The sequence below is a fragment of the Cottoperca gobio genome, chromosome 22, assembly GCF_900634415.1.
Source record: "Cottoperca gobio chromosome 22, fCotGob3.1, whole genome shotgun sequence".
In the NCBI taxonomy this organism is placed as follows: Eukaryota; Metazoa; Chordata; class Actinopteri; order Perciformes; family Bovichtidae; genus Cottoperca; species Cottoperca gobio.
In genome coordinates this window covers 1,795,398-1,820,648 of record NC_041376.1, presented here as the reverse complement: position 1 = coordinate 1,820,648, position 25,251 = coordinate 1,795,398, and the positions used below count along the sequence as shown (strand labels likewise).

The 25,251-nt window shown below is 37.6% G+C and overlaps 1 protein-coding gene across 1 annotated transcript in view; it reads right to left on the bottom strand.

Annotated features, from left to right (window-relative positions):
- vps39 (VPS39 subunit of HOPS complex) overlaps nucleotides 1-24,741 on the bottom strand; it is a 38,473-nt gene extending 13,732 nt beyond the window's left edge. Inside the window, exons 1-24 of the mRNA XM_029461158.1 lie at nucleotides 24,150-24,741; nucleotides 23,605-23,670; nucleotides 23,375-23,439; nucleotides 22,905-22,947; nucleotides 22,719-22,813; nucleotides 22,052-22,150; nucleotides 21,853-21,945; nucleotides 20,506-20,689; nucleotides 18,047-18,167; nucleotides 17,016-17,136; nucleotides 16,250-16,376; nucleotides 14,929-15,071; nucleotides 14,199-14,339; nucleotides 13,023-13,164; nucleotides 11,317-11,403; nucleotides 10,311-10,384; nucleotides 9,687-9,904; nucleotides 7,672-7,813; nucleotides 6,960-7,088; nucleotides 5,777-5,920; nucleotides 3,498-3,550; nucleotides 2,433-2,553; nucleotides 1,667-1,793; nucleotides 346-488 (exon numbers count right to left, since the gene is read on the bottom strand). Coding sequence (XP_029317018.1) covers nucleotides 346-488; nucleotides 1,667-1,793; nucleotides 2,433-2,553; nucleotides 3,498-3,550; nucleotides 5,777-5,920; nucleotides 6,960-7,088; nucleotides 7,672-7,813; nucleotides 9,687-9,904; nucleotides 10,311-10,384; nucleotides 11,317-11,403; nucleotides 13,023-13,164; nucleotides 14,199-14,339; nucleotides 14,929-15,071; nucleotides 16,250-16,376; nucleotides 17,016-17,136; nucleotides 18,047-18,167; nucleotides 20,506-20,689; nucleotides 21,853-21,945; nucleotides 22,052-22,150; nucleotides 22,719-22,813; nucleotides 22,905-22,947; nucleotides 23,375-23,439; nucleotides 23,605-23,670; nucleotides 24,150-24,222 — 2,751 coding nt within the window. The 5' untranslated portion in view covers nucleotides 24,223-24,741. The remainder of the gene's footprint in view (nucleotides 1-345; nucleotides 489-1,666; nucleotides 1,794-2,432; nucleotides 2,554-3,497; nucleotides 3,551-5,776; nucleotides 5,921-6,959; nucleotides 7,089-7,671; nucleotides 7,814-9,686; nucleotides 9,905-10,310; nucleotides 10,385-11,316; nucleotides 11,404-13,022; nucleotides 13,165-14,198; nucleotides 14,340-14,928; nucleotides 15,072-16,249; nucleotides 16,377-17,015; nucleotides 17,137-18,046; nucleotides 18,168-20,505; nucleotides 20,690-21,852; nucleotides 21,946-22,051; nucleotides 22,151-22,718; nucleotides 22,814-22,904; nucleotides 22,948-23,374; nucleotides 23,440-23,604; nucleotides 23,671-24,149) is intronic.
- Nucleotides 24,742-25,251: the final 510 nt, after the last annotated feature.

The window sequence follows — 25,251 nt, the reverse complement described above, 5'->3', positions numbered from 1 at the left end:
TAAACCTTTAGTTGATCACGTCCATGGATTCAGAATCTGGTTTATTGTATAAGTAAGTTTTCACATACAAGGAAGTCGCTTTGCTGTAAAACAAAAACACAGCAAAAGCCAATAAAATGGAAAAATAAGAGAAAACTATTATTAAAACTATTATAAACTAAGACGTATGTACAAGAAACATACATATACAAAAAGGAATGCAATCAAAATGTGACAAATCACTGTGACAATATGTGTGAATTAAAAGCAGAGCTGTGCAGTTTTAGAAGTGGTTTTGTGCAGAAACGTGCAAAATTGTCTCACACACACACACACACACACACACACACACACACACACACACACCTGGGTGAGGTAATCGATGAGAGCCAGGTGAGCCTTCTCCAGCTCGGCCCCGGACAGAGTGGGCAGAGGGTTGGGATAGTGCAGCTGTTTGCGGTAGTCTGCGGGGAGCAGGTCTGGGTACAGCCCGATCACATGGGTGGGATCTGCACACGAGGAAACATCGGTCACTTTATTCCACGTATGATACTCGAGTTTGTTTTGTAGTCTTTGCTTAAAGGAACTTTCAAAGAAGCCCTGAGAGGCAAGTGAGGAAAAATAAATCTGGTGATGCATGTTTCTAAGTCTGATCTAAAAATAATTCTCTCCTGTGTTTATAACTTAACAGGTGAAAATCTTTCCAAGAGCTTTAAAGAAATAAAAAATCTTCAGTGAAACAGGAGCAAAGAATAAATAAACTGCCAGGATCATTTTTACAGGTGACTTAATGTTTCCCACCATCTGTGAGAACAGCTGCACAGCTTCACCAGCTGATTGTGTCGCTCTCTTGTGGACAAAATCAGTATTACAACAAACAAATAACCCAAAGAAAAACCTGTCCAATCATAAACACAGGAGAGACTTAGAACATGTACGAGTTTAAAATACAAACATGCACAAGACATGAGCTCATGAGAGCAAGGGCAAGTCTGTCATGTTGTGAAATAAAGTCTCACAGCATTTCATGTGAATAAAAGCCATCGATATATAAGCAACAGATGTCTAATGAGGTCGAAACCAAAGTAGGCAGAATAAATACGATCAAATTATGTCCAGATTCATCTCAATTAGGCTCCAAAACATAAACACAGATCATGAGAACACTGGAACGAGTCCAATCACCTCGTCAACGTTCACAACAATACACAATATTTACTGTCCAGATGTCCGAGCTTTGGGCACTCGTCGTACGTAGTGATTACTCGCCATGTGTTACAGGTTAAAACTAATAACGATTGCAAGACACACATCAAGGGCTGCACAGTTATCGATTACTCATCACATTAAAATAAACACTGTTTTCACTTTCCTGTTGTACATTCCTGCTAATGTGCATTAAAATAAGACGGCTACTTATCACAGCGCATCACTACAACATCTCCTACAAGCACAATGTGAATAAAATAGTTTTTACTTTCATGTTGTGCTACATTCCTGCAAATAAACTAATCTTTGCATCAAAGCAAGACTTCAAATAGGGATGTTCTTCACCCGGATTCAGTTGAATATTACTTCTCTACTCTGGACTGCAGCAGCAACATGGATTTTAAACGTCAATCGATCCTGTTCATTTGATTTTGATTAATATTAGATTAATGAACAGACTGGGAAAGAGAAGCCGTACCTGTGCCCAGTTTGGCAAACACCTGCATGGAGTCATCAAATCTCTTCTGGCAGAACAGATTGAAGGCGTAGAGGTTCTGGATGTGATGGATCTGCTGCTTCTTATCACCGTCAGAATCGTCCTTCATCTTCGGGAAGACATTAAATTAAATTAAGAGATTCATCACGAGGTCCAGTAAAGTAATGTTTATAATTGTTATTATTATTACTGTGTTTCTTAAATGTAATGTATTATTTTAACTATTAAAGTTTATTTTTATTTGATGCTTTTCTTTTTAATTTATTATATTTTTATTTACTCTTCAGAACGCTAACTTCCAGACTCGTTCCTGTAGTTTTGGGTGAAGTCTCGTGTTTTTATTTAATTTGTAGGCAAGAACATTTAGTAGATGAAGTAATGGTATTATTGTTATTAGTACTATGTTTTTTATTTAATTTAATCTATTATTATAACTTTTATAGTTGTTATTTATTTAATTGTATTTATTATATTTGTATTTATTTATTTTGAGTGTTTCGACAGAACGTTTTGTTATCTTTGAAAAAGCTTCACAATAAAAACATTTGAAAGAGAACCGAGAATATAAAAAACACATTAATGACATTCTTGATTCTTGATGCCCGCTGGAGAACGAGATAAGCTGGTAGTAAGGTTTCAACGTACTGCTCCTCATCAACATAAGTGATTTTAGTGTTCCACTCTCGGAGCTAAAGCACCAATTTAATCTTGAGGAATAAATCAGGTTTGAGAGTGAAGGGCCGCTCACCGCCAGCTGAAGAGCCAGCTCAAACTGCTTGTCCTGGAGAAGCTGCCGGATCTGGCTGGCTATCGCCACGGGCACCAGGCGCCACACAAAGTGGTTGCTGGCAACATACACAATATTTTGCCTGTGAAAGATAAGAGGAGAAAACAAGATAAGAGAGAATATGTTGGAAGTGTTTTCTTTGTCAGGAGGAAGTGATATCATCAGTATCACTGAGGAACAGACGCCAGGAGGAGTGATCATCATGCACGATGCTCTTTTAAGAACCAGAGTGGTCGCCATAAAAACTAAACAAAGGAACACTATTTATTATAGACTTTAATCTGCATTTTGCAGCCGCCACAGCAGGTTGTTTATTTTGTATCTAGAATATATTGCAGTACTTTGCCGCAGCTGCCACCATTACAAGAACATATTTGCTCATTTTCTCGTATATAAAGCTGAAATATAACAAGATCATTTCACATTATAACTCCATACTTTTCATGTTATGGCATATGTTCTTGTTATAACTTCATAGAAAATGATTTAATTTAATTATAATAATATAATATAATAATAATAATAATATAATAATAATAATAATATAATAATAATATAATAATAATAATAATATAATAATAATAATATTACTTTGATTTACAGGCACAATTAAAAACAAGCACCAATGTATCAAGACATGATAAAATTAAACAAAACAGTAATATACAATAATAAGTAAATACAATAACCAGGAACATCTCATCAGTACAAAACTCAATGCTGTTGCAGCCATTTACATGTTCTTGTTATAACATCATATCTTAATAGTTATTTCCTATTAAAACACAACATGTTATTAAAACAAGAAATGTTTCTTAGTGGTATATGTTGTTGTATATATCTTTCAATGTATTACTATTATTTGCACCATTTGCTAACTGAAAACATAAAAATAAATCTAAACGTTGTATTGAACAAATGCTTTGAGGCGGTGCAGCCAGCATGATGTAAAAGTCAGATTTATACACAATTCATCAGTAAATGCTATAATACAGAGACAGCGAGACTTCCGGAGGACTGCCTCACCCTGCTGACGTGATGAGCGAGGTCTCTGCAGCTCCACACTCTGCACCAGCAGCCTCGGCTCAAACGTCCGGATCTCCACGTACCGAGGCAGAAACAGCGATGATGTACGGAGGCTGGTGCTCTGGGAACAAGTGCAGACAGGAAGCAGTGTCACAGGGCGGGTTAGTGACATAAACATGTTGCAAAATCATCAAATATCCGTGGAAATAGTAAGTTTAAGTTAATACATGGGTCTGACAACATGAATGGAAAATAATATAAATAAATATACAATAATAATAATAATAATAATAATAATAATAATAATACTTAAAGAAAGGGTTCAAGTTTTTGAGGGAGAACAGGCAATTCTTGAAAATGAAATAACATTTGTATAAAGTTAACATATGCAATATTTTGTATTATTAATAATATTAATAATTTTCCCCTTTTTAGACAGTTCTAGCTCGTGTTGTTTTTTCTCCATCTCTTAATTGCGCTGTATTTTTCTATATCTGAAGCACTTTAGAAACTTGTTTTTGAAAAGTGCTGTTTAATTAAAGTGTATTATTATAATTATTATATTATTGTAAGAGGCTTTATGAAAGGCTCCTAAATGAACCCCCTGAGCTTTGGGGGAGGAAGAATGAAAGAGCAAACATGTGAGTGACGGAAAAGCAGCAAGATGTCCTCCACGGTGTTACGTAATCCTCTGCCAACAGAAGTTGGATGAGTGCACGCACGGTGTTAATTGGGCGGAGGAGCACTGGTTTGAATTGTCGGCAAGACTCGAGCAGCATACATCAGAATCACAAATTGCAGCATTTCATTAAAACCAGCCGCCTCACAGCGAGAACTGTACGAGGGCGCGAGGCAGAAACCCTGAGATGAACTGTGCAGATTACAGCTTCCACACAGGTACAGAACTGCTGCTCATTGACGCATCAGGGAAGCTTCAGCATACGACAGCTCTGGTATTAGAATTAGGAGGTAATGAGGAGGCTGCTGACAAAGGCCGACGTGGGTCTGGCATCAAGTGATCCGTCATTTAACAAACGAAACCCCGAAACTCAACATCCAATCTGAGAGTGAAACGTGGAGCAGATGTTTGTGTGTGTTTTCATTGTTGTGTGTTCAGTTGTCATGCTGAGGTCGCAACACTGAAGCACGTTCTGAAGAATGAAAAGTAACTCTGATATCAGTCGTGATGTGTAATCTGCTTCTAGATGATTCATTCCTACCAGGGAGCAACTACCATTATTTCCATTAGCGATCAATCAGCAGATTCACTTTACAGATAAATCTGTAGTCCAAAGTGAAGTTTATAAATGTCTTGTTTGTCCAAAACACAAAAGATATTCATTAAATGTGATGTAAACCAGAGAAAAGCTGTAAACCTGCATGTTTGAGGCTAGAAACAACATTTAAAAGACATTTCTATGCAGAAATGACTTAACGATAAACCGATCATCAAAGTAGTTTCAAGTATCTGTCTTTCCATCGACTGAAACAATTAGTCGACTCATTGCAGCTCCATTTACCACATCCAAAGATGTAATTACAAAGTTAAAAGTTGAATAAAACTGCAGCTCTGACTCTGTAGAAACACTCTGGTACGAGTAACAGCTACAAAAATATTAAACGCTAAATGTACTTAACAAAAGTAAAAGGACAACTTAGTGTTATTTTATTATATAAGAAAATTCATGTTTTACTACTTTTGTTAAACTACTAGGGAGGGAACGCAGCACGAATACTGCAGCAGGAAGCAGCTTTAATCAAAACAACATGGCCGTACAACACACACACAGAGAAAGAGACTATTAATCTAATGTACTTGAATGTTAACTCACACTGTAGCTTATCCTCATATATATATATATATATAATAGATATATATATATATATATATATATATATATATATAATATATATTATATATATATATATATATATATATATATATATATATATATATATATATAGATATATATATATATATATATATATATATATATATATACTATATATATATATAGTACATATATATATACTATATATATATATATATATATATATACATATACATATATACATAATATATATATATACATACATACACATACACAACAAAGGAGGTAAAGTAACCAAACCATATGAATGTATAATAATAAACCTTAATCTACAAACTATCAGCAAATCTAGTAGAATAAAATGAACATTTTCACATTGAACACGGCTGAATACTTCATCGTGATGTATACGATATATTCCTGATTCAGCAGCAGGCAGACGTTTACCTTTCTGGTGCAGGCCCTTCTTCTCATGAGAATAATGAGCTCGCTGTACTTTTGCGCCTTCTTCAGGACGTACTCGCTCTCCTCGATGTGGCAGTGGTTGTTCTCCAGGCGCAGGAGGGGGGGGGACACCAGGGCCACGTTGGTCTGAAGGAGGATTAGAAAACATGAGCACACATTTCCAAACTTTAATCAATTCAAATCTCAGGTTGTGTTTCAATCCTTCAGTGTGTTTATCATTTAAATAAATATCTGGTGTGTCATCCCTCCAGGTACTGAGCTGTCTGCCCTCGAAGTTCCTCAGATTAAATATTGCTTGTTCCACCTCCAAAAGGGAAGCACCTGCGGGCGTTTGTTCCTGGACGCCACATGGGTTGGCTCGACTAATGTCTAAAAGACGGTTTTTGCTCCAAACCGTCCTTTGGCTGCTTACACCTGTGACCTCATCCCGACACGTTACTTTTCTTTACCCTGAATGAGGTTTGACACGCAGGTCGCCTGGTGAAGCGGAGGTTTAGCTTTGTTGCTCAGACTTCTCCCTCCATGGATCAAACGGCACGTAACTGCAGCTCCTCCACCAGAGAATCTGTCAGTGAGCGGCCAAACGCACAACCCATTTGACGACGTGTGAGGCAACGTTAACCGCCTGCTGCTGCTGCCAGAGCGTTCTGAATGACTTTCTTATGATATCATACCATTTCTCTGAAGACTGCCAAGTTCTTCAGAGCCAAGACTTTTATCATGAAATATTAACGCTGGGACAGGTTCACTGACAACTGCAGGTTGGTTGATTAAAGAGTAGGACATGAGTCATGAGAGGCATTAAGGAGAGAGAAAGAAACGCTTAAGATTAAAAGTCTGTTTAAAAAACTCTTCTCATGATGAGTGAGAGAAGGGAGGCTGAGGGAGGGAAGGGATACGAAGGGGAGATAAGGTAGAAACTAATGTTCCTTACTGAGCTGTTCCAGTGTGAGAAAATGTGACACCTCTGACAACATGACGCATACAATAAACAGCAAGCACTTTTTAGAGGCCAGTAGATCAGTAAAGAGCAACACCTGGTACAGAGTGTAGTTTACAAGACTTTGAACTCATAATTATTCTTTAAAAGTGGCAGTTTGGACTGAAGCGTCTCCGTTTTATTAAGGAAGCAAAGAAGGATAGTCTGCTTACGTGCAGGTAACACTTCAGCAGGGTGTGTATCGATGATCTGCAGGAGCTTCTTGCGGCTCTTAATGGTGGGCGTGCCCTCCATGAGGCGAGACGTTATAGAAGGGTCGGAGTCGTTCAGCTGCTTCACAAGGTGGCTGCGTTTCTGAGGGGAAATAAATAAACCATTAATAATATTGTATTACACCAGTTATGTTTGACCCTCACTCTTGACATGCTTTTATTACTACACAACCTTTGTGTTCTTGTTCTTTTTACTCTCATTCAAAGCCTAAATATTTGCTGAGGGACTTTATGTCCCGTCTTAACCTTGAAAGCACCCGCTACTAAAAGCTCCACGACCATATATGGCTGTACATGATCATATCTCTACAGATTTCTTAATAAGCTTAAACCTTTAGTTGATCACGTCCATGGATTCAGAATCTGGTTTATTGTATAAGTAAGTTTTCACATACAAGGAAGTCGCTTTGCTGTAAAACAAAAACACAGCAAAAGCCAATAAAATGGAAAAATAAGAGAAAACTATTATTAAAACTATTATAAACTAAGACGTATGTACAAGAAACATACATATACAAAAAGGAATGCAATCAAAATGTGACAAATCACTGTGACAATATGTGTGAATTAAAAGCAGAGCTGTGCAGTTTTGAAGTGTTTTGTGCAGAAACGTGCAAAATTGTCTCACACACACACCACACACACACACACACACACACACACACACCCTGGGTGAGGTAATCGATGAGAGCCAGGTGAGCCTTCTCAGCTCGGCCCCGACAGAGTGGCAGAGGGTTGGGATATTGCAGCTGTTTGCGGTAGTCTGCGGGAGCAGGTCTGGGTACAGCCCGATCACATGGGTGGGATCTGCACACGAGGAAACATCGGTCACTTTTTCCACGTATGATACTCGAGTTTGTTTTGTAGTCTTTGCTTAAAGGAACTTTCAAAAGCCCTGAGAGCAAGTGAGGAAAATAATCTGGTGATGCATGTTTCTAAGTCTGATCTAAAAATAATTCTCTCCTGTGTTTATAACTTAACAGGTGAAAATCTTTCCAAGAGCTTTAAAGAATAAAAAATCTTCAGTGAAACAGGAGCAAAGAATAAATAAACTGCCAGGATCATTTTTACAGGTGACTTAATGTTTCCCACCATCTGTGAGAACAGCTGCACAGCTTCACCAGCTGATTGTGTCGCTCTCTTGTGGACAAAATCAGTATTAACAACAACAAATAACCCAAAAAAAAACCTGTCCAATCATAACACAGGAGAGACTTAGACAATGTACGAGTTTAAAATACAAACATGCACAAGCATGAGCTCATAGAGCAAGGGCAAGTCTGTCAGTTTGTGAAATAAAGTCTCACAGCATTTCATGTGAATAAAAGCCATCGATATATAAGCAACAGATGTCTAATGAGGTCGAAACCAAAGTAGGCAGAATAAATACGATCAAATTATGTCCAGTTCATCTCAATTGGCTCCAAAACATAAACACAGATCATGAGAACACTGGAACGAGTCAAATCACCTCGTCAACGTTCACAACAATACACAATATTTACTGTCCAGATGTCCGAGCTTTGGGCACTCGTCGTACGTAGTGATTACTCGCCATGTGTTACAGGTTAAACTAATAACGATTGCAAGACACACATCAAGGGCTGCCACAGTTATCGATTACTCATCCACATTAAATACCACTGTTTTCACTTTCCTGTTGTACATTCCTGCTAATGTGCATTAAAATAAGACGGCTACTTATCACAGCGCATCACTACAACATCTCCTACAAGCACAATGTGAATAAAATAGTTTTTACTTTCATGTTGTGCTACATTCCTGCAAATAAACTAATCTTTGCATCAAAGCAAGACTTCAAATAGGGATGTTCTTCACCCGGATTCAGTTGAATATTACTTCTCTACTCTGGACTGCAGCAGCAACATGGATTTTAAAAAACCGTCGTGTTCTGCAAACATGCTTCATGACACACGTGAAGCAACAAGCTGCCAAAGGACAGATTTATTCATTAGTTTAATTCTCAGAGTGCACATTAACGACTACAGAAACGCCTGGATGATCATTAAAAGTCACAAACAGACGGTCGGACTTCATAATTAATTCCAGACAGAAGGTTTTCATCCGCAGAGCAACGAGAGACGACGAACTGAAACCATCTGCAGCGCTGTGATCACGTGGAAATCCTACGATAAGTTAGAATCATTTTGTTTCTACATCACGACGCAAAGACATGGCGGCCGCAGGTGAACATTTAGGAATGGAGGAAGCCAGAGGTGTGGACGCATGTAGGCATAATGTGTTATAGTATGTTTAAAATGGCATTATAGACACGGATATAGAGACACAGAGGAAGGTTTAGTCGACTGACTCGTACAAAGAATGATGAAAAAGCTCCAGGTTATGTGTCCATGTGCTCATACGTTTCAATAACACAATATAAAGCATTTCATAATGACGTCTACCATAAGTGTCACTCAGGATCATTAGAACTCCCATAGTTCTAATGCATTATATTATTTAATTCAGCATTAAATAAAGAATACAAAGACTAAGAGGGGGCCGCTCTACTCCATTCCTCTAATTACAAATATGTTAAAAATCATACTTTTTAAAGAGGTAGAAATAATAATAATAATAATAATAATAATAATAATAATAATAATAATAATAATAATAATAAGGGCGGCAGATCCTAACTTAATTCTCCTCGTCGTACCTTCTGGCAGGGAGTTGAGGTACTGCTTCATGAGGCCTTGAAACCCTCTCCAGGTAGAGCTGGATCAGCACATTGTGAAACTCCGGGCCTTTATCGTCCCACACGTAAATGATGTGCTCCAAATATGGGATGGCGAGCTCCTTGAAGCCCTCCTTCAGGAAGTTCAGCACCTTGTCTCTGGGTAAAGTCTCCACCTCCGTCAGGTCCTCGGTGAAGATCTGGACAGGAAGAGATGTTTACACCTGCAGGAGAGCTTTTCTCATGTGGACATAAAGTAGAGTCCCAATTCAAGCACTTTCAAGGTACATAAAACAAAACATCTCCAGACTCTCGAAGCCTTTTTCATCTCAACTGTAAAGTTTACAGGATTCCTTTTTATCCACAGCACTCAATATATATAGTCACTGTTTATGTTCCCAGCTGTTAACATTAACTTTAAATGTTTGGATCATAATGATAATCTTATGAAACCTTTAGTTTGTACATTCATCCTTGTGAACGTGAGGATATGGGAATAAAAAAGGTATAAAGCTTCCATCTGTGACCAAACAGCAACAAATGAAAGAAAGCAAGTCACAACGTTCATATAGAAACTAATAACTCTTAATAACATTGTTATTTCACCTTCAGGCCGTCCTCAGGACAGATCTTCAACACCCAGGGAGAAAACTCCACGATTATTCCCAAGTTCTCCACTCCTGTGAGTTACAGGAGACAACGATCAACTTCAGCAACGACGCTCAGAGGAAACGCAGCAGAGCATCAAACTCAGAAAAGCTCCTTTAAGAAGGCGACACATGCGGCACGATGCCACGACGGATCATCACAGCAGCTGAGGAACGCTCTAATCTTTTAATTACAGCTTCTTCTGCTAAATGTTCACCAATGAAGAGCGGCGACATTCAGTCAATTCATTTTCTTTGATAATATTTTATTATCTTAATAATTTAAGTCATTAAAGCAAATCTTCAGCAAAAAGTTTTTATTTTTTAAAGATGTCATTTAGAGTTTTATCTATAGACCAAACTCTAATATATATAGATATATATATAGATATATATATATATATATATATAGATAGATATATATATATATATATATATATATATAGATATATATATATATATATATATATATATATATCATAATTAAAATATTTGTTAGTGGTAATTATTAACAAGTACTAAATGTATTATATAAAATGTTATAATGTGTACAGCACTAATAATAAAATAATAAGTCAATATTATTATTGATTCTTTTCATTGTTTAACAGAAAAATAAGTTTAATCATCTATCATATACCATTTATTAATAACGGTTATATACTACGGGTTATAATGCCTTTCTTTTGTCTTCATGCTTTTAATGTTTTTGTAAAGCACTTTCAATTTCCTTGTTGTTGAAATGTGCCGTATAAATAATACTCATAAAATAAAACACACACAAATACAGTTACAAAGTAAATACTGACACAAACCGCTCATCGAGTGCCAGACACATGAAGACCATTCATTTCCAACATACACAATCAATCAGGGTGAACGTTTCCTCAGAGCCGCTCCCAAAATCACCCTGACAAATGACACATCTCTCTGACACTAAGTCGAAACAGACGGGAGGTCCTTACCCAGTCTTTGGAGGTACTGCACGGTCCGCTCGTGGCCCTTCAGCGGAGAGTTGGCCTTGGTGGATTGATCCAGCAGCACCTGCAGAGCTGCGGGAGGGAAGAATGAAGAAGAGCAAACATGTGAGTGACGGAAAAGCAGCAAGATGTCCTCTGCACGGTGTTACGTAACTCCTCTGCCAACAGAAGTTGGATGAAGTGCACGCACGGTGTTAATTGGCGGAGGAGCAGCTGGTTTGAATTGTCGGCGAAGACTCGAGCAGCATTACATCAGAATCACAAATTGCAGCAGTTCGATTAAAACCAGCCGCGCTCACAGCGAGAACTGTACGAGGACGGCGAGGCAGGAAACCTCCTGAGATGAACTGTGCAGATTACAGCTTCCACACAGGTACAGAACTGCTGCTCAGTGACGCATCAGGGAAGCATTCAGCATACGACAGCTCTGGTATTAGAATTAGGAGGTAATGCGGAGGCTGCTGACAAAGGCCGACGTGGGTCTGGCATCAAGTGATCCGTCATTTAACAAACGAAACCCCCGAAACTCAACATCCAATCTGAGAGTGAAACGTGGAGCAGATGTTTGTGTGTGTTTTCATTGTTGTGTGTTCAGTTGTCATGCTGAGGTCGGCAACACATGAAGCACGTTCTGAAGAATGAAAAGTAACTCTGATATCAGTCGTGATGTGTAATCTGCTTCTAGATGATTCATTCCTACCAGGGGAGCAACTAACCATTATTTCCATTAGCGATCAATCAGCAGATTACTTTACAGATAAATCTGTAGTCCAAAGTGAAGTTTATAAATGTCTTGTTTTGTCCAAAACACAAAAGATATTCAATTAAATGTGATGTAAACCAGAGAAAAGCTGTAAACCTGCATGTTTGAGGCTGGAAACAACATTTAAAAGACATTTCTGCATGAAAAATGACTTTAACGATTAACCGATCATCAAAGTAGTTTCAAGTATCTGTCTTTCCATCGACTGAAACAATTAGTCGACTCATTGCAGCTCCATTTACCACATCCAAAGATGTAATTACAAAGTTAAAAGTTGAATAAAACTGCAGCTCTGACTCTGTAGAAACACTCTGGTACGAGTAACAGCTACAAAAATATTAACAGCTAAATGTACTTAATCAAAAGTAAAAAGGACAACTTAGTGTTATTTTATTATATATAGAAAATTCATGTTTTACTTACGTTTGTTAAACTACTAGGGAGGGAACGCAGCACGAATACTGCAGCAAGGAAGCAGCTTTAATCAAAACAACATGGCCGTACACACACACACACAGAGAAAGAGACTATTAATCTAATGTACTTGAATGTTAACTCACACTGTAGCTTTATCCTCATATATATATATATATATATATATATATATATATATATATATATATATATATATATATATATATATATATATATATATATATATATATATATATATATTATATATATATATATATATATATATATATATATATATATATATTATATATATATATATACATATACATATACATACACACAACAAAGGAGGTAAAGTAACCAAAACCATATGAATGTATAATAATAAACCTTAATCTACAAACTATCAGCAAATCTAGTAGAATAAAATGAACATTTTCACATTGAACACGGCTGAATACTTCATCGTGATGTATACGATATATTCCTGATTCAGCAGCAGGCAGACGTTTACCTTTCTGGTGCAGGCCCTTCTTCTCATAGAGAATAATGAGCTCGCTGTACTTGTGCGCCTTCTTCAGGACGTACTCGCTCTCCTCGATGTGGCAGTGGTTGTTCTCCAGGCGCAGGAGGGGGGACACCAGGGCCACGTTGGTCTGAAGGAGGATTAGAAAACATGAGCACACATTTCCAAACTTTAATCAATTCAAATCTCAGGTTGTGTTTCATCCTTCAGTGTGTTTATCATTTAAATAAATATCTGGTGTGTCATCCCTCCAGGTACTGAGCTGTCTGCCCTCGAAGTTCCTCAGATTAAATATTGCTTGTTCCACCTCCAAAAGGGAAGCACCTGCGGGCGTTTGTTCCTGGACGCCACATGGGTTGGCTCGACTAAATGTCTAAAAGACGGTTTTTCTCCAAACCGTCCTTTGGCTGCTTACACCTGTGACCTCATCCCGACACGTTACTTTTCTTTACCCTGAATGAGGTTTGACACGCAGGTCGCCTGGTGAAGCGAAGGTTTAGCTTTGTTGCTCAGACTTCTCCCTCCATGGATCAAACGGCACGTAACTGCAGCTCCTCCACCGAGAGAATCTGTCAGTGAGCGGCCAAACGCACAACCCATTTAGCGACGTGTGAGGCAACGTTAACCGCCTGCTGCTGCTGCCAGAGCGTTCTGAATGACTTTCTTATGATATCATACCATTTCTCTGAAGACTGCCAAGTTCTTCAGAGCCAAGACTTTTATCATGAAATATTAACGCTGGGATCAGGTTCACTGACAACTGCAGGTTGGTTGATTAAAGAGTAGGACATGAGTCATGAGAGGCATTAAGGAAGAGAGAAAGAAACAGCTTAAGATTAAAAAGTCTGTTTAAAAAACTCTTCTCATGATGAGTGAGAGAAGGAGAGGCTGAGGGAGGGAAGGGATACGAAGGGGAGATAAAGGTAGAAACTAATGTTCCTTATCTGAGCTGTTCCAGTGTGAGAGAAATGTGACACCTACTGACAACATGACAGCATACAATAAACAGCAGCACTTTTTAGAGGCCAGTAGATCAGTAAAGAGCAACACCTGGTACAGAGTGTAGTTTACAAGACTTTGAACTCATAATTATTCTTTAAAAGTGGCAGTTTGGACTGAAGCGTCTCCGTTTATTAAGGAAGCAAAGAAGGATAGTCTGCTTACGTGCAGGTAACACTTCAGCAGGGTGGTATCGATGATCTGCAGGAGCTTCTTGCGGCTCTTAATGGTGGGCGTGCCCTCCATGAGCGGAGACGTTATAGAAGGGTCGGAGTCGTTCAGCTGCTTCACAAGGTGGCTGCGTTTCTGAGGGGGAAATAAATAAACCATTAATAATATTGTATTACACCAGTTATGTTGACCCTCACTCTTGACATGCTTTTATTACTACACAACCTTTGTGTTCTTGTTCCTTTTACTCTCATTCAAAGCCTAAATATTTGCTGAGGGACTTTATGTCCCGTCTTAACCTTGAAAGCACCCGCTACTAAAAGCTCCACGACCATATATGGGCTGTACATGATCATATCTCTACAGATTTCTTAATAAGCTTAAACCTTTAGTTGATCACGTCCATGGATTCAGAATCTGGTTTATTGTATAAGTAAGTTTTCACATACAAGGAAGTCGCTTTGCTGTAAAACAAAAACACAGCAAAAGCCAATAAAATGGAAAAATAAGAGAAAACTATTATTAAAACTATTATAAACTAAGACGTATGTACAAGAAACATACATATACAAAAAGGAATGCAATCAAAATGTGACAAATCACTGTGACAATATGTGTGAATTAAAAGCAGAGCTGTGCAGTTTTAGAAGTGGTTTTGTGCAGAAACGTGCAAAATTGTCTCACACACACACACACACACACACACACACACACACACACACACCTGGGTGAGGTAATCGATGAGAGCCAGGTGAGCCTTCTCCAGCTCGGCCCCGGACAGAGTGGGCAGAGGGTTGGGATAGTGCAGCTGTTTGCGGTAGTCTGCGGGGAGCAGGTCTGGGTACAGCCCGATCACATGGGTGGGATCTGCACACGAGGAAACATCGGTCACTTTATTCCACGTATGATACTCGAGTTTGTTTTGTAGTCTTTGCTTAAAGGAACTTTCAAAGAAGCCCTGAGAGGCAAGTGAGGAAAAATAAATCTGGTGATGCATGTTTCTAAGTCTGATCTAAAAATAATTCTCTCCTGTGTTTATAACTTAACAGGTGAAAATCTTTCCAAGAGCTTTAAAGAAATAAAAAATCTTCAGTGAAACAGGAGCAAAGAATAAATAAACTGCCAGGATCATTTTTACAGGTGACTTAATGTTTCCCACCATCTGTGAGAACAGCTGCACAGCTTCACCAGCTGATTGTGTCGCTCTCTTGTGGACAAAATCAGTATTACAACAAACAAATAACCCAAAGAAAAACCTGTCCAATCATAAACACAGGAGAGACTTAGAACATGTACGAGTTTAAAATACAAACATGCACAAGACATGAGCTCATGAGAGCAAGGGCAAGTCTGTCATGTTGTGAAATAAAGTCTCACAGCATTTCATGTGAATAAAAGCCATCGATATATAAGCAACAGATGTCTAATGAGGTCGAAACCAAAGTAGGCAGAATAAATACGATCAAATTATGTCCAGATTCATCTCAATTAGGCTCCAAAACATAAACACAGATCATGAGAACACTGGAACGAGTCCAATCACCTCGTCAACGTTCACAACAATACACAATATTTACTGTCCAGATGTCCGAGCTTTGGGCACTCGTCGTACGTAGTGATTACTCGCCATGTGTTACAGGTTAAAACTAATAACGATTGCAAGACACACATCAAGGGCTGCACAGTTATCGATTACTCATCACATTAAAATAAACACTGTTTTCACTTTCCTGTTGTACATTCCTGCTAATGTGCATTAAAATAAGACGGCTACTTATCACAGCGCATCACTACAACATCTCCTACAAGCACAATGTGAATAAAATAGTTTTTACTTTCATGTTGTGCTACATTCCTGCAAATAAACTAATCTTTGCATCAAAGCAAGACTTCAAATAGGGATGTTCTTCACCCGGATTCAGTTGAATATTACTTCTCTACTCTGGACTGCAGCAGCAACATGGATTTTAAACGTCAATCGATCCTGTTCATTTGATTTTGATTAATATTAGATTAATGAACAGACTGGGAAAGAGAAGCCGTACCTGTGCCCAGTTTGGCAAACACCTGCATGGAGTCATCAAATCTCTTCTGGCAGAACAGATTGAAGGCGTAGAGGTTCTGGATGTGATGGATCTGCTGCTTCTTATCACCGTCAGAATCGTCCTTCATCTTCGGGAAGACATTAAATTAAATTAAGAGATTCATCACGAGGTCCAGTAAAGTAATGTTTATAATTGTTATTATTATTACTGTGTTTCTTAAATGTAATGTATTATTTTAACTATTAAAGTTTATTTTTATTTGATGCTTTTCTTTTTAATTTATTATATTTTTATTTACTCTTCAGAACGCTAACTTCCAGACTCGTTCCTGTAGTTTTGGGTGAAGTCTCGTGTTTTTATTTAATTTGTAGGCAAGAACATTTAGTAGATGAAGTAATGGTATTATTGTTATTAGTACTATGTTTTTTATTTAATTTAATCTATTATTATAACTTTTATAGTTGTTATTTATTTAATTGTATTTATTATATTTGTATTTATTTATTTTGAGTGTTTCGACAGAACGTTTTGTTATCTTTGAAAAAGCTTCACAATAAAAACATTTGAAAGAGAACCGAGAATATAAAAAACACATTAATGACATTCTTGATTCTTGATGCCCGCTGGAGAACGAGATAAGCTGGTAGTAAGGTTTCAACGTACTGCTCCTCATCAACATAAGTGATTTTAGTGTTCCACTCTCGGAGCTAAAGCACCAATTTAATCTTGAGGAATAAATCAGGTTTGAGAGTGAAGGGCCGCTCACCGCCAGCTGAAGAGCCAGCTCAAACTGCTTGTCCTGGAGAAGCTGCCGGATCTGGCTGGCTATCGCCACGGGCACCAGGCGCCACACAAAGTGGTTGCTGGCAACATACACAATATTTTGCCTGTGAAAGATAAGAGGAGAAAACAAGATAAGAGAGAATATGTTGGAAGTGTTTTCTTTGTCAGGAGGAAGTGATATCATCAGTATCACTGAGGAACAGACGCCAGGAGGAGTGATCATCATGCACGATGCTCTTTTAAGAACCAGAGTGGTCGCCATAAAAACTAAACAAAGGAACACTATTTATTATAGACTTTAATCTGCATTTTGCAGCCGCCACAGCAGGTTGTTTATTTTGTATCTAGAATATATTGCAGTACTTTGCCGCAGCTGCCACCATTACAAGAACATATTTGCTCATTTTCTCGTATATAAAGCTGAAATATAACAAGATCATTTCACATTATAACTCCATACTTTTCATGTTATGGCATATGTTCTTGTTATAACTTCATAGAAAATGATTTAATTTAATTATAATAATAATAATAATAATAATAATAATAATAATAATAATAATAATAATAATATTACTTTGATTTACAGGCACAATTAAAAACAAGCACCAATGTATCAAGACATGATAAAATTAAACAAAACAGTAATATACAATAATAAGTAAATACAATAACCAGGAACATCTTCATCAGTACAAAACTCAATGCTGTTGCAGCCATTTACATGTTCTTGTTATAACATCATATCTTAATAGTTATTTCCTATTAAAACACAACATGTTATTAAAACAAGAAATGTTTCTTAGTGGTATATGTTGTTGTATATATCTTTCAATGTATTACTATTATTTACACCATTTGCTAACTGAAAACATAAAAATAAATCTAAACGTTGTATTGAACAAATGCTTTGAGGCGGTGCAGCCAGCATGATGTAAAAGTCAGATTTATACACAATTCATCAGTAAATGCTATAATACAGAGACAGCGAGACTTCCCGGAGGACTGCCTCACCCTGCTGACGTGATGAAGCGAGGTCTCTGCAGCTCCACACTCTGCACCAGCAGCCTCGGCTCAAACGTCCGGATCTCCACGTACCGAGGCAGAACAGCGATGATGTACGGAGGCTGGTGCTCTGGGAACAAGTGCAGACAGGAAGCAGTGTCACAGGCCGCAGGCGGGTTAGTGACATAAACATGTTGCAAATCATCAAATATCCGTGGAAGTAGTTGTTTAAGTTAATACATGGGTCTGACAACATGAATGGAAAATAATATAAATAAATATACAATAATAATAATAATAATAATAATAATAACACTTAAAGAAAGGGTTCAAGTTTTTGAGGGAGAACAGGCAATTCTTGAAAATGAAATAACATTTGTATAAAGTTAACATATGCAATATTTTGTATTATTAATAATATTAATAATTTTCCCCTTTTTTAGACAGTTCTAGCTCGTGTTGTTTTTTCTCCATCTCTTAATTGCGCTGTATTTTTCTATATCTGAAGCACTTTAGAAACTTGTTTTTGAAAAGTGCTGTTTAATTAAAGTGTATTATTATAATTATTATTATTATTGTAAGAGGCTTTATGAAAGGCTCCTAAATGAACCCCCTGAGTTTCGGGTAATATTTTGCAAAGGGACAAACTTTGAAACTGGAGGTAGTTTATGCAGCGGGCCTCCTGCTCCAGCCATGAACAGACGGTCAGTAAGATGCATTTCGACGCTCATCCTCAGCTGAACGCCGCCAAAGCCTCAATGTTGAATTTTTCAAAGTGAGGAAATTGCAAACTGTATGAAGCCCCTGCCTGGGGGCTTCATTTCCCCTTCACATTGTTCCTTTTGGCTTTACAATACATGTGTGACGTACACGTGAGAGCTCATCTGCATCACTTCTGTCACAAAGCTCATTAGTAACCCAGACCTGCGGTGGGAAAAGAAATCTAAAAGGACATGTGGACACAGCAGCGCAGCTCAGACACAGTGGAAACAAAGACTTTGCACAGAAGGAAGGAAAGAGTGAGGAAGATAAAAGAGCGACAGCAGCTGGATGACGATGGCAGTATTTAGGTCACATGCTTCATCGAGAGTTGATGTTACTATGTGGACAAACCTGCTCGATGTGTGAGAAGAGAATGAGCGCTGTACTGCAGCGGATCGAATGATTCAACAGCCTCCTATTAACAGAAAGGAACTGAAACTTTTATCAAATGATGGAAAGTTCTTTATGAGGAAGGAGATTAAGAACTCGTAGACGCTGTTTTCTATTTCCACGTGAATCTAAAATCTGCATGAGACTTAGAAAAAGATGCATTTTACTCCTTTCACTGAAGCGAAGCGTCGTAGATTCGTCTTTCATCCTGATGAAAAGCTGTTTCTCTTTGTGTGTTTCCTGGTCTTTCTTCACCCAGTGCAGAAGCTCTCATCATGGCCAAACTCTTTAATATTAAGTAGTCTGATTTAGAGCAGACAATGTCTCTAGTAAAATCAATAGATGCTTACTTTTGAGATTCCACTAAATATATCTGTTTAATAAATAAATCATTAATTGTGATTTTCTTTTTTGTAAAGGTTTTAGAAAGTGTGAGGCTTTTATTCTTTTCCTTCAACATTAATTATCTTCTCCCGACTGTTTTTGCATCTTTTGTCTTCATCTTATTCGTTGCTTTTGTTTGGCCTTACTGTTGTTGTCTTACCTTCTGGGTCCGGCTTTGCTTCGTCTGTTTTTAAAGGTGCTAAATAAACACAATTATCATCTGGCCACAGGGTTTGCAGGGAAATGAAGTCAAATGTTTTCTATTGTTGTATTTACTGGATGTAACGGCTTTGCTCTCCTGAGAACATTTTAAATATGTATTTTATCACAAAAAAAGAAATACAATTATTATTATTATGATGATGATGATGAGAAAGCACAACAAAGAAATGTTCTTCAGTGAGTGAAATCTCCAGGGGCGTCACATTTAGTCAAACAGCACCAGAGTTATTTGGAAGACGGGGATCTTTGGCTCTAGTTATCTGCACGTGCGTCCTTTTGACTTTGCTGTCAGTTCATATCGATATCAAATACAAGTTAACTCGTTAACTCATCAAGATTCATGAAAGAACAGAAACAACCACCACGAGCGGGTGTGGAGCAGCGTGGTTTCCAATATTAAAATGAATTTGTATCTATGATCAAGCTTTTCTTTTTTTCAAATGTTTTATTTAATTTATTTATTATTTTCTTCTTTTGTTTTAATATACTTTTAATGTTTTGTTAGTAGTCCTGCTGATATAAACTGTGTGTCACACATCGGTGTGATTTCGGTTTTGCATTTATTGTTTTTTGATGAATTACTTCATGTGTTTGTTAATAAAATTATAAAATACATACATACATACATACATGTCTACAATAAAATGAACATAAACGGAACATAACAGCAGAATCACAGAAATATTGAATATGAAAAGGTCTTCTCTTACCCATTGCTATAGGGATGTCTGTCCAGTTCAGCGCACACTTCTGGGTGCAAACGCCCTCTTCATTCAGCACTACAGTGAGGTCGTCCTGGCCGAGGGCCACCTTCCCATCAGCCAGTGGGGCAACCAGAGGCTCCAACTGTTTCCCAGTGGGGAAGAGCTCCTTGATGGAGCCACGGCCGTCCATCTGATTGACAGGAGAAAAAGTACAAGTGAGTCAGAAGAACCTTTAAATAACATCTTACAAACTTCCTCTGAAACTACAATTATAAAGTCATACAAATCACAAGAGGCACTTTCTTTTTAAACAGAGTAAAAAGGTGATTTGTTTCTGTATACATGCAGTCCCTGAAGCGCTCTTACGCAAACATTTTATTGTCAATTATAAAGCGCTTTAGAAATAATAAAACAACATTAACAACAAGAGCAATAACCCCAAACATTAGTTGATAACAAGAAAATCAGGAGAAAGCAATACTAAGAAAGAAGTCTAAAAATAAATCCCTAATTCAAGGACAATAAAACAGAACGGATCTAATTATATAACATCCTGCTTCTACTTTTCAGCAGTGATATAAAGAGACGATTTTAAAGTGATAAACCTTCTGAAACCTGACTGAGATTCTCTCTGTGTAGTTTCATGAGTCATGGAGCTCAGCTCATAAAACACAGAAGACTTGTGTTGTGTTTCTTTTTGTGCAATATTTGTGAACATTTTTGACGTATGAAGTATTCAGATTCTCAATATAAGTAAAATAACTAATACCACACTGTAAAAATGTTACTTAAGTAAAAGTATATCGGTATAATCAAGAAATCCTGTGTGTTTCACTATAGTATATAATTAGATTATAATTACTCATGCAGTAACGTAACAGCAGGAGTTTACTGTTTGTAAAAGATCTGCCGTCACATTTACCCGGAGCCCAAAGTGACACCTTCACGATGTTTGTTTTGTCCAAACATCTAAATTATTAAACATAATTTAAAACTATTATACTAAACGAGAAAAAGCAGCAAATCCTCATATTTGCAAACCATGAAATGCTTTTGCATGAAAAATGACTTTTAACATTATTAAACAGTCAATCTATTAATCATCTAATCGTTTCCGATGTTTTTCATAGTTGTAGTGCAAAAAAATGTGAATCTACCTCAAATGTGTACTAAAGTACTCGAGTGAAAGTACTCAGTTACATCCCACCACTGCTGAGTCTACAGGTGGACGGAGGATTCTGCAGCAGGAGTGGATTGAATGGAACACACTACCTTCCTTTAAGTCGTAGGTAGCTACAGATAAGTAAAGCAGAGTGTAAAAGGTTTAGTGTTATCCTTTCCTGCAGCACATACCCGAATGAGGTAATAGTCTCGCTTGAAACCAACACATATGGAGTTTTCACACCAAGCCATAGACTTTGGAATATCTGGAGCACCAAAGTCCCCCTGACAGACAAGAACACAAACATTAAGAGGATTCAACGTGGAAAAATTAAAACTGTAAACTTGGACCGTACTGCAGTGAGTCACATCTTAAATATATTTATTTTACCTGCAGCTCGTAGAAGTCTCTGTCCTTCCAGTAATACAGCTGGAGCTTCTTTTTCACTGCGACGCACAGTCTCAACCTTTCCTCTCCTGAGCTGGTTTTCTGAAAACAAAAGAGACTAAATATATAAATCAGGGTAAATATGAGTACAACACAGAAATAACTGTCTTTGAAGCGTCTTCCTGTCTGCAGTTTGCTGATTCGGCTGAAACTTGACACGCACTGCATATTGGATTGTTACTACTCTGATGTTAATTTAAGAAAAGTAAAAAATGATTACCCATCTTAATCTTTTAAGTCTCTATTTTTTCTCACCACCATGAAATTAATTATGAAGAAAAGGCTGACTGGAACGTAGAAACACACATTCAAAAGGCTGTGAGACAAAGGTGAGCTCAATGAAACAGTCAGCAGTCATATAAATACTGTAAAAAGTAATATATCTTGTCAAAAGATGCAAAATCCCTCGTCATAAAACAGCTTCCCATTAAGATACTGACTCATCTTTCTTCTTAAACAATACGCTAAATTATTGCTGTGGGATTGTAGTACTGCACCAGTGAAAAAGTATCTCACTATAAAGATTTATAATGGTATGCAGTACAAATACATGGACATGTACTGTGCAATAACACTACTGCAGGCACAGTGTCTGAACACTGCAACTGACCTGCAGGTCACAGGCGAAGAGCGTCGCTCCTTTGGCTTTGGACACAACAGTGATCTGCTGGAAGGTCAGGAGGTCATGGACGTGGATGTTGTTCTCTGCAGGAGAAAACAGAAAACGATTGCAGGTTCAAGGCTGAAAAGGTTTAACAATGAACAGATGAAGACTAACCAGCATGATGAAACTTACCGAGAAGACTCACAAGAATCTTGTACTGCGAGACAACGTAAAGCTGTAGAAAGAAACACAAATTAAAAGTTACAAACACACTATAGCTCAGTAGTTTAACACACTTTGTATGTGGTTTTTGTGTCTATCTGTGAGCATGAGAAGTCAAAACTACACTGTTCAATTTAATATTCAAGATTCAAGACCCTTATTGTCATTATGCAAGCACAATGATATTGTAGTTGCGTGAGCCTCAAATGGTGCTTTGATTTAAAACATTCACACATATTTACAAATAATAAATAATGTATGAATGAGATAATAAAAATTGCAGATAAAAAGTACAGGAACTAAGCAATACAAGCGTGAAATATAAGAAATGTGGAGTACAATAACATCCCAATCACATTAATCATCTTTAGTATTCTAAGTAGTCATCTGTAGATGGGTCTTGAGGTGTGTGGGAGTTGTCCATTAAGAGCTGAATCTACCTGCTGAATCTTCTTTGAGAAGTTCTTATTGGATTTTTCCAGTGTCACCTCGAACCGGTTGGTGCCTAAAGAGAAAGACATCAAAATTGACTTACATTTTTATTAGTAGTGGTAGTGGTGGTGGTGGTGGTCTAGTGGTTAGGCTTCCAAATAGAACATTAAGTTGAGAAGTTCTGCAAATATACAAGGAATCAGTTCTGCAAATACAGAACTCCCTGGGCTCTTCCTACCTGCATCCTTCTTTATTCGGTAGAGAAGAAGATGCCCTGGTTTTGTTCCCACAAGCAGCCAGTCCTCTGTGTGAAGAAGAACTCAGGAGTCATGGTCTGACAGTTCAAAGGATGCCGTCACTCATTTCAGACATATTATGCAAACAGAACGATTTTCAGTCACGTTAGTGGCAACAAAATTCAACACTTCCCCCAAAGCCCCCTCCCAAGCATTAAGGCTGCTTTTTAGGACATTCTGCAACCAGCACCATCAATTATTCTAATGTACATATATTTATTGTTAAATACTTCTGAGTATCATGTTGATGGACGTACATGCCAGGGAAAGATAAGTCCACTCATCACTGTTACTATACTTTAAGATTTGAAGATGCATACTTGTCGTGTATTGCTGTGCATTGTGTGTGTTGTCTAAAATGTCCATTTTATGGAAATCTAACAGACAATAAAATAATCTAAATTCATCACTTGACTGCAGGTCACTTCAATGTCAAAGAACACATTAAAGAGTAGCTGAGTGTCTTACATAAGTGTTAACAACTTACCCCAGGCTGCGAGACAGTCTATCTGAAGAGGAAGCTTCTCCAGAATAGGCACTGGTTCATATGCGTCATGCATTTTGAAGCAATATATTAAATTACAGACCGCTCTGATGGATCGATCCCGCACGAAGTTGATGCCTGCCGGGACAACAGCTCACTGACTGACCGCTGGTTAGTCTGTCAGGGTGGTACGCCTTTACGTGTCGCCATTAAAAGACCGAGCAGTTCAATAGTTTCGACAGGAAATGAGGAAATCTGGTTTGGGACTTCTGTAATGCTATGCAGTTTGGCTAGTTAGCCAGCTAGCTCTCCGACCAAAACAACAGCTGATCGTTAGCCTGCTAGCTTAGAAGTTAGCAAGCTACTAAACATTGTCCCCTCTCACTCCATGCCAACTGAAACCCGAACAAAGGCAGTCAGTTAATGTGTCGATAAAGACAAACGTAACCTTTACTTCAGTTAAAACAAGTAGTAAACGCTGTATTAGCGGTAGCCGTTAGTTTTCGTTAACCAGGTTAGCTTCTTGTTACTTCCTTCAGTTGTGTTGACGACGGCTGCGCGAGGGAACGAGGTTTGACAGGCACGTGACAGAAGTCAGCGCTCTCACGAGGAACGCATTAAAGGTGCAGTGACACTATTTGTATTCATTAATAGTGCTTTGCAATTCTCGCGAGATGTTATTCTTGGAGCTTCACTTCACTGTTACTGTTAATCATACAGTCTGGTATGGTATACATGTATGTATTACTTCTCATTATACATATACATTTACTACATTCTTGTTTACATTCAGTTATTTTATTTTCAATACTTTCTACCAAAAATATATACAACTTCATTTTATATTTTAGCCTTATATTTTAACTTGCACTCTTGTATGTCTTATATTTTCCTCATTTTTAAATCGCGTGATTTTCCTTTTTTATATAGATATTTAATGAGCATTGTTGGAGGGAGGCTGAGATCGAAGATGTTCATTGCCATCAACTTCTTCACTGTAATTGTTGTGAATACGATAATAAAGAACATGAAAGGGTCGAAAATAAGAAGTAATAATCTGTTAATAAGGATAAGAACTGCTATACATTCTGTGACATTGATTGAA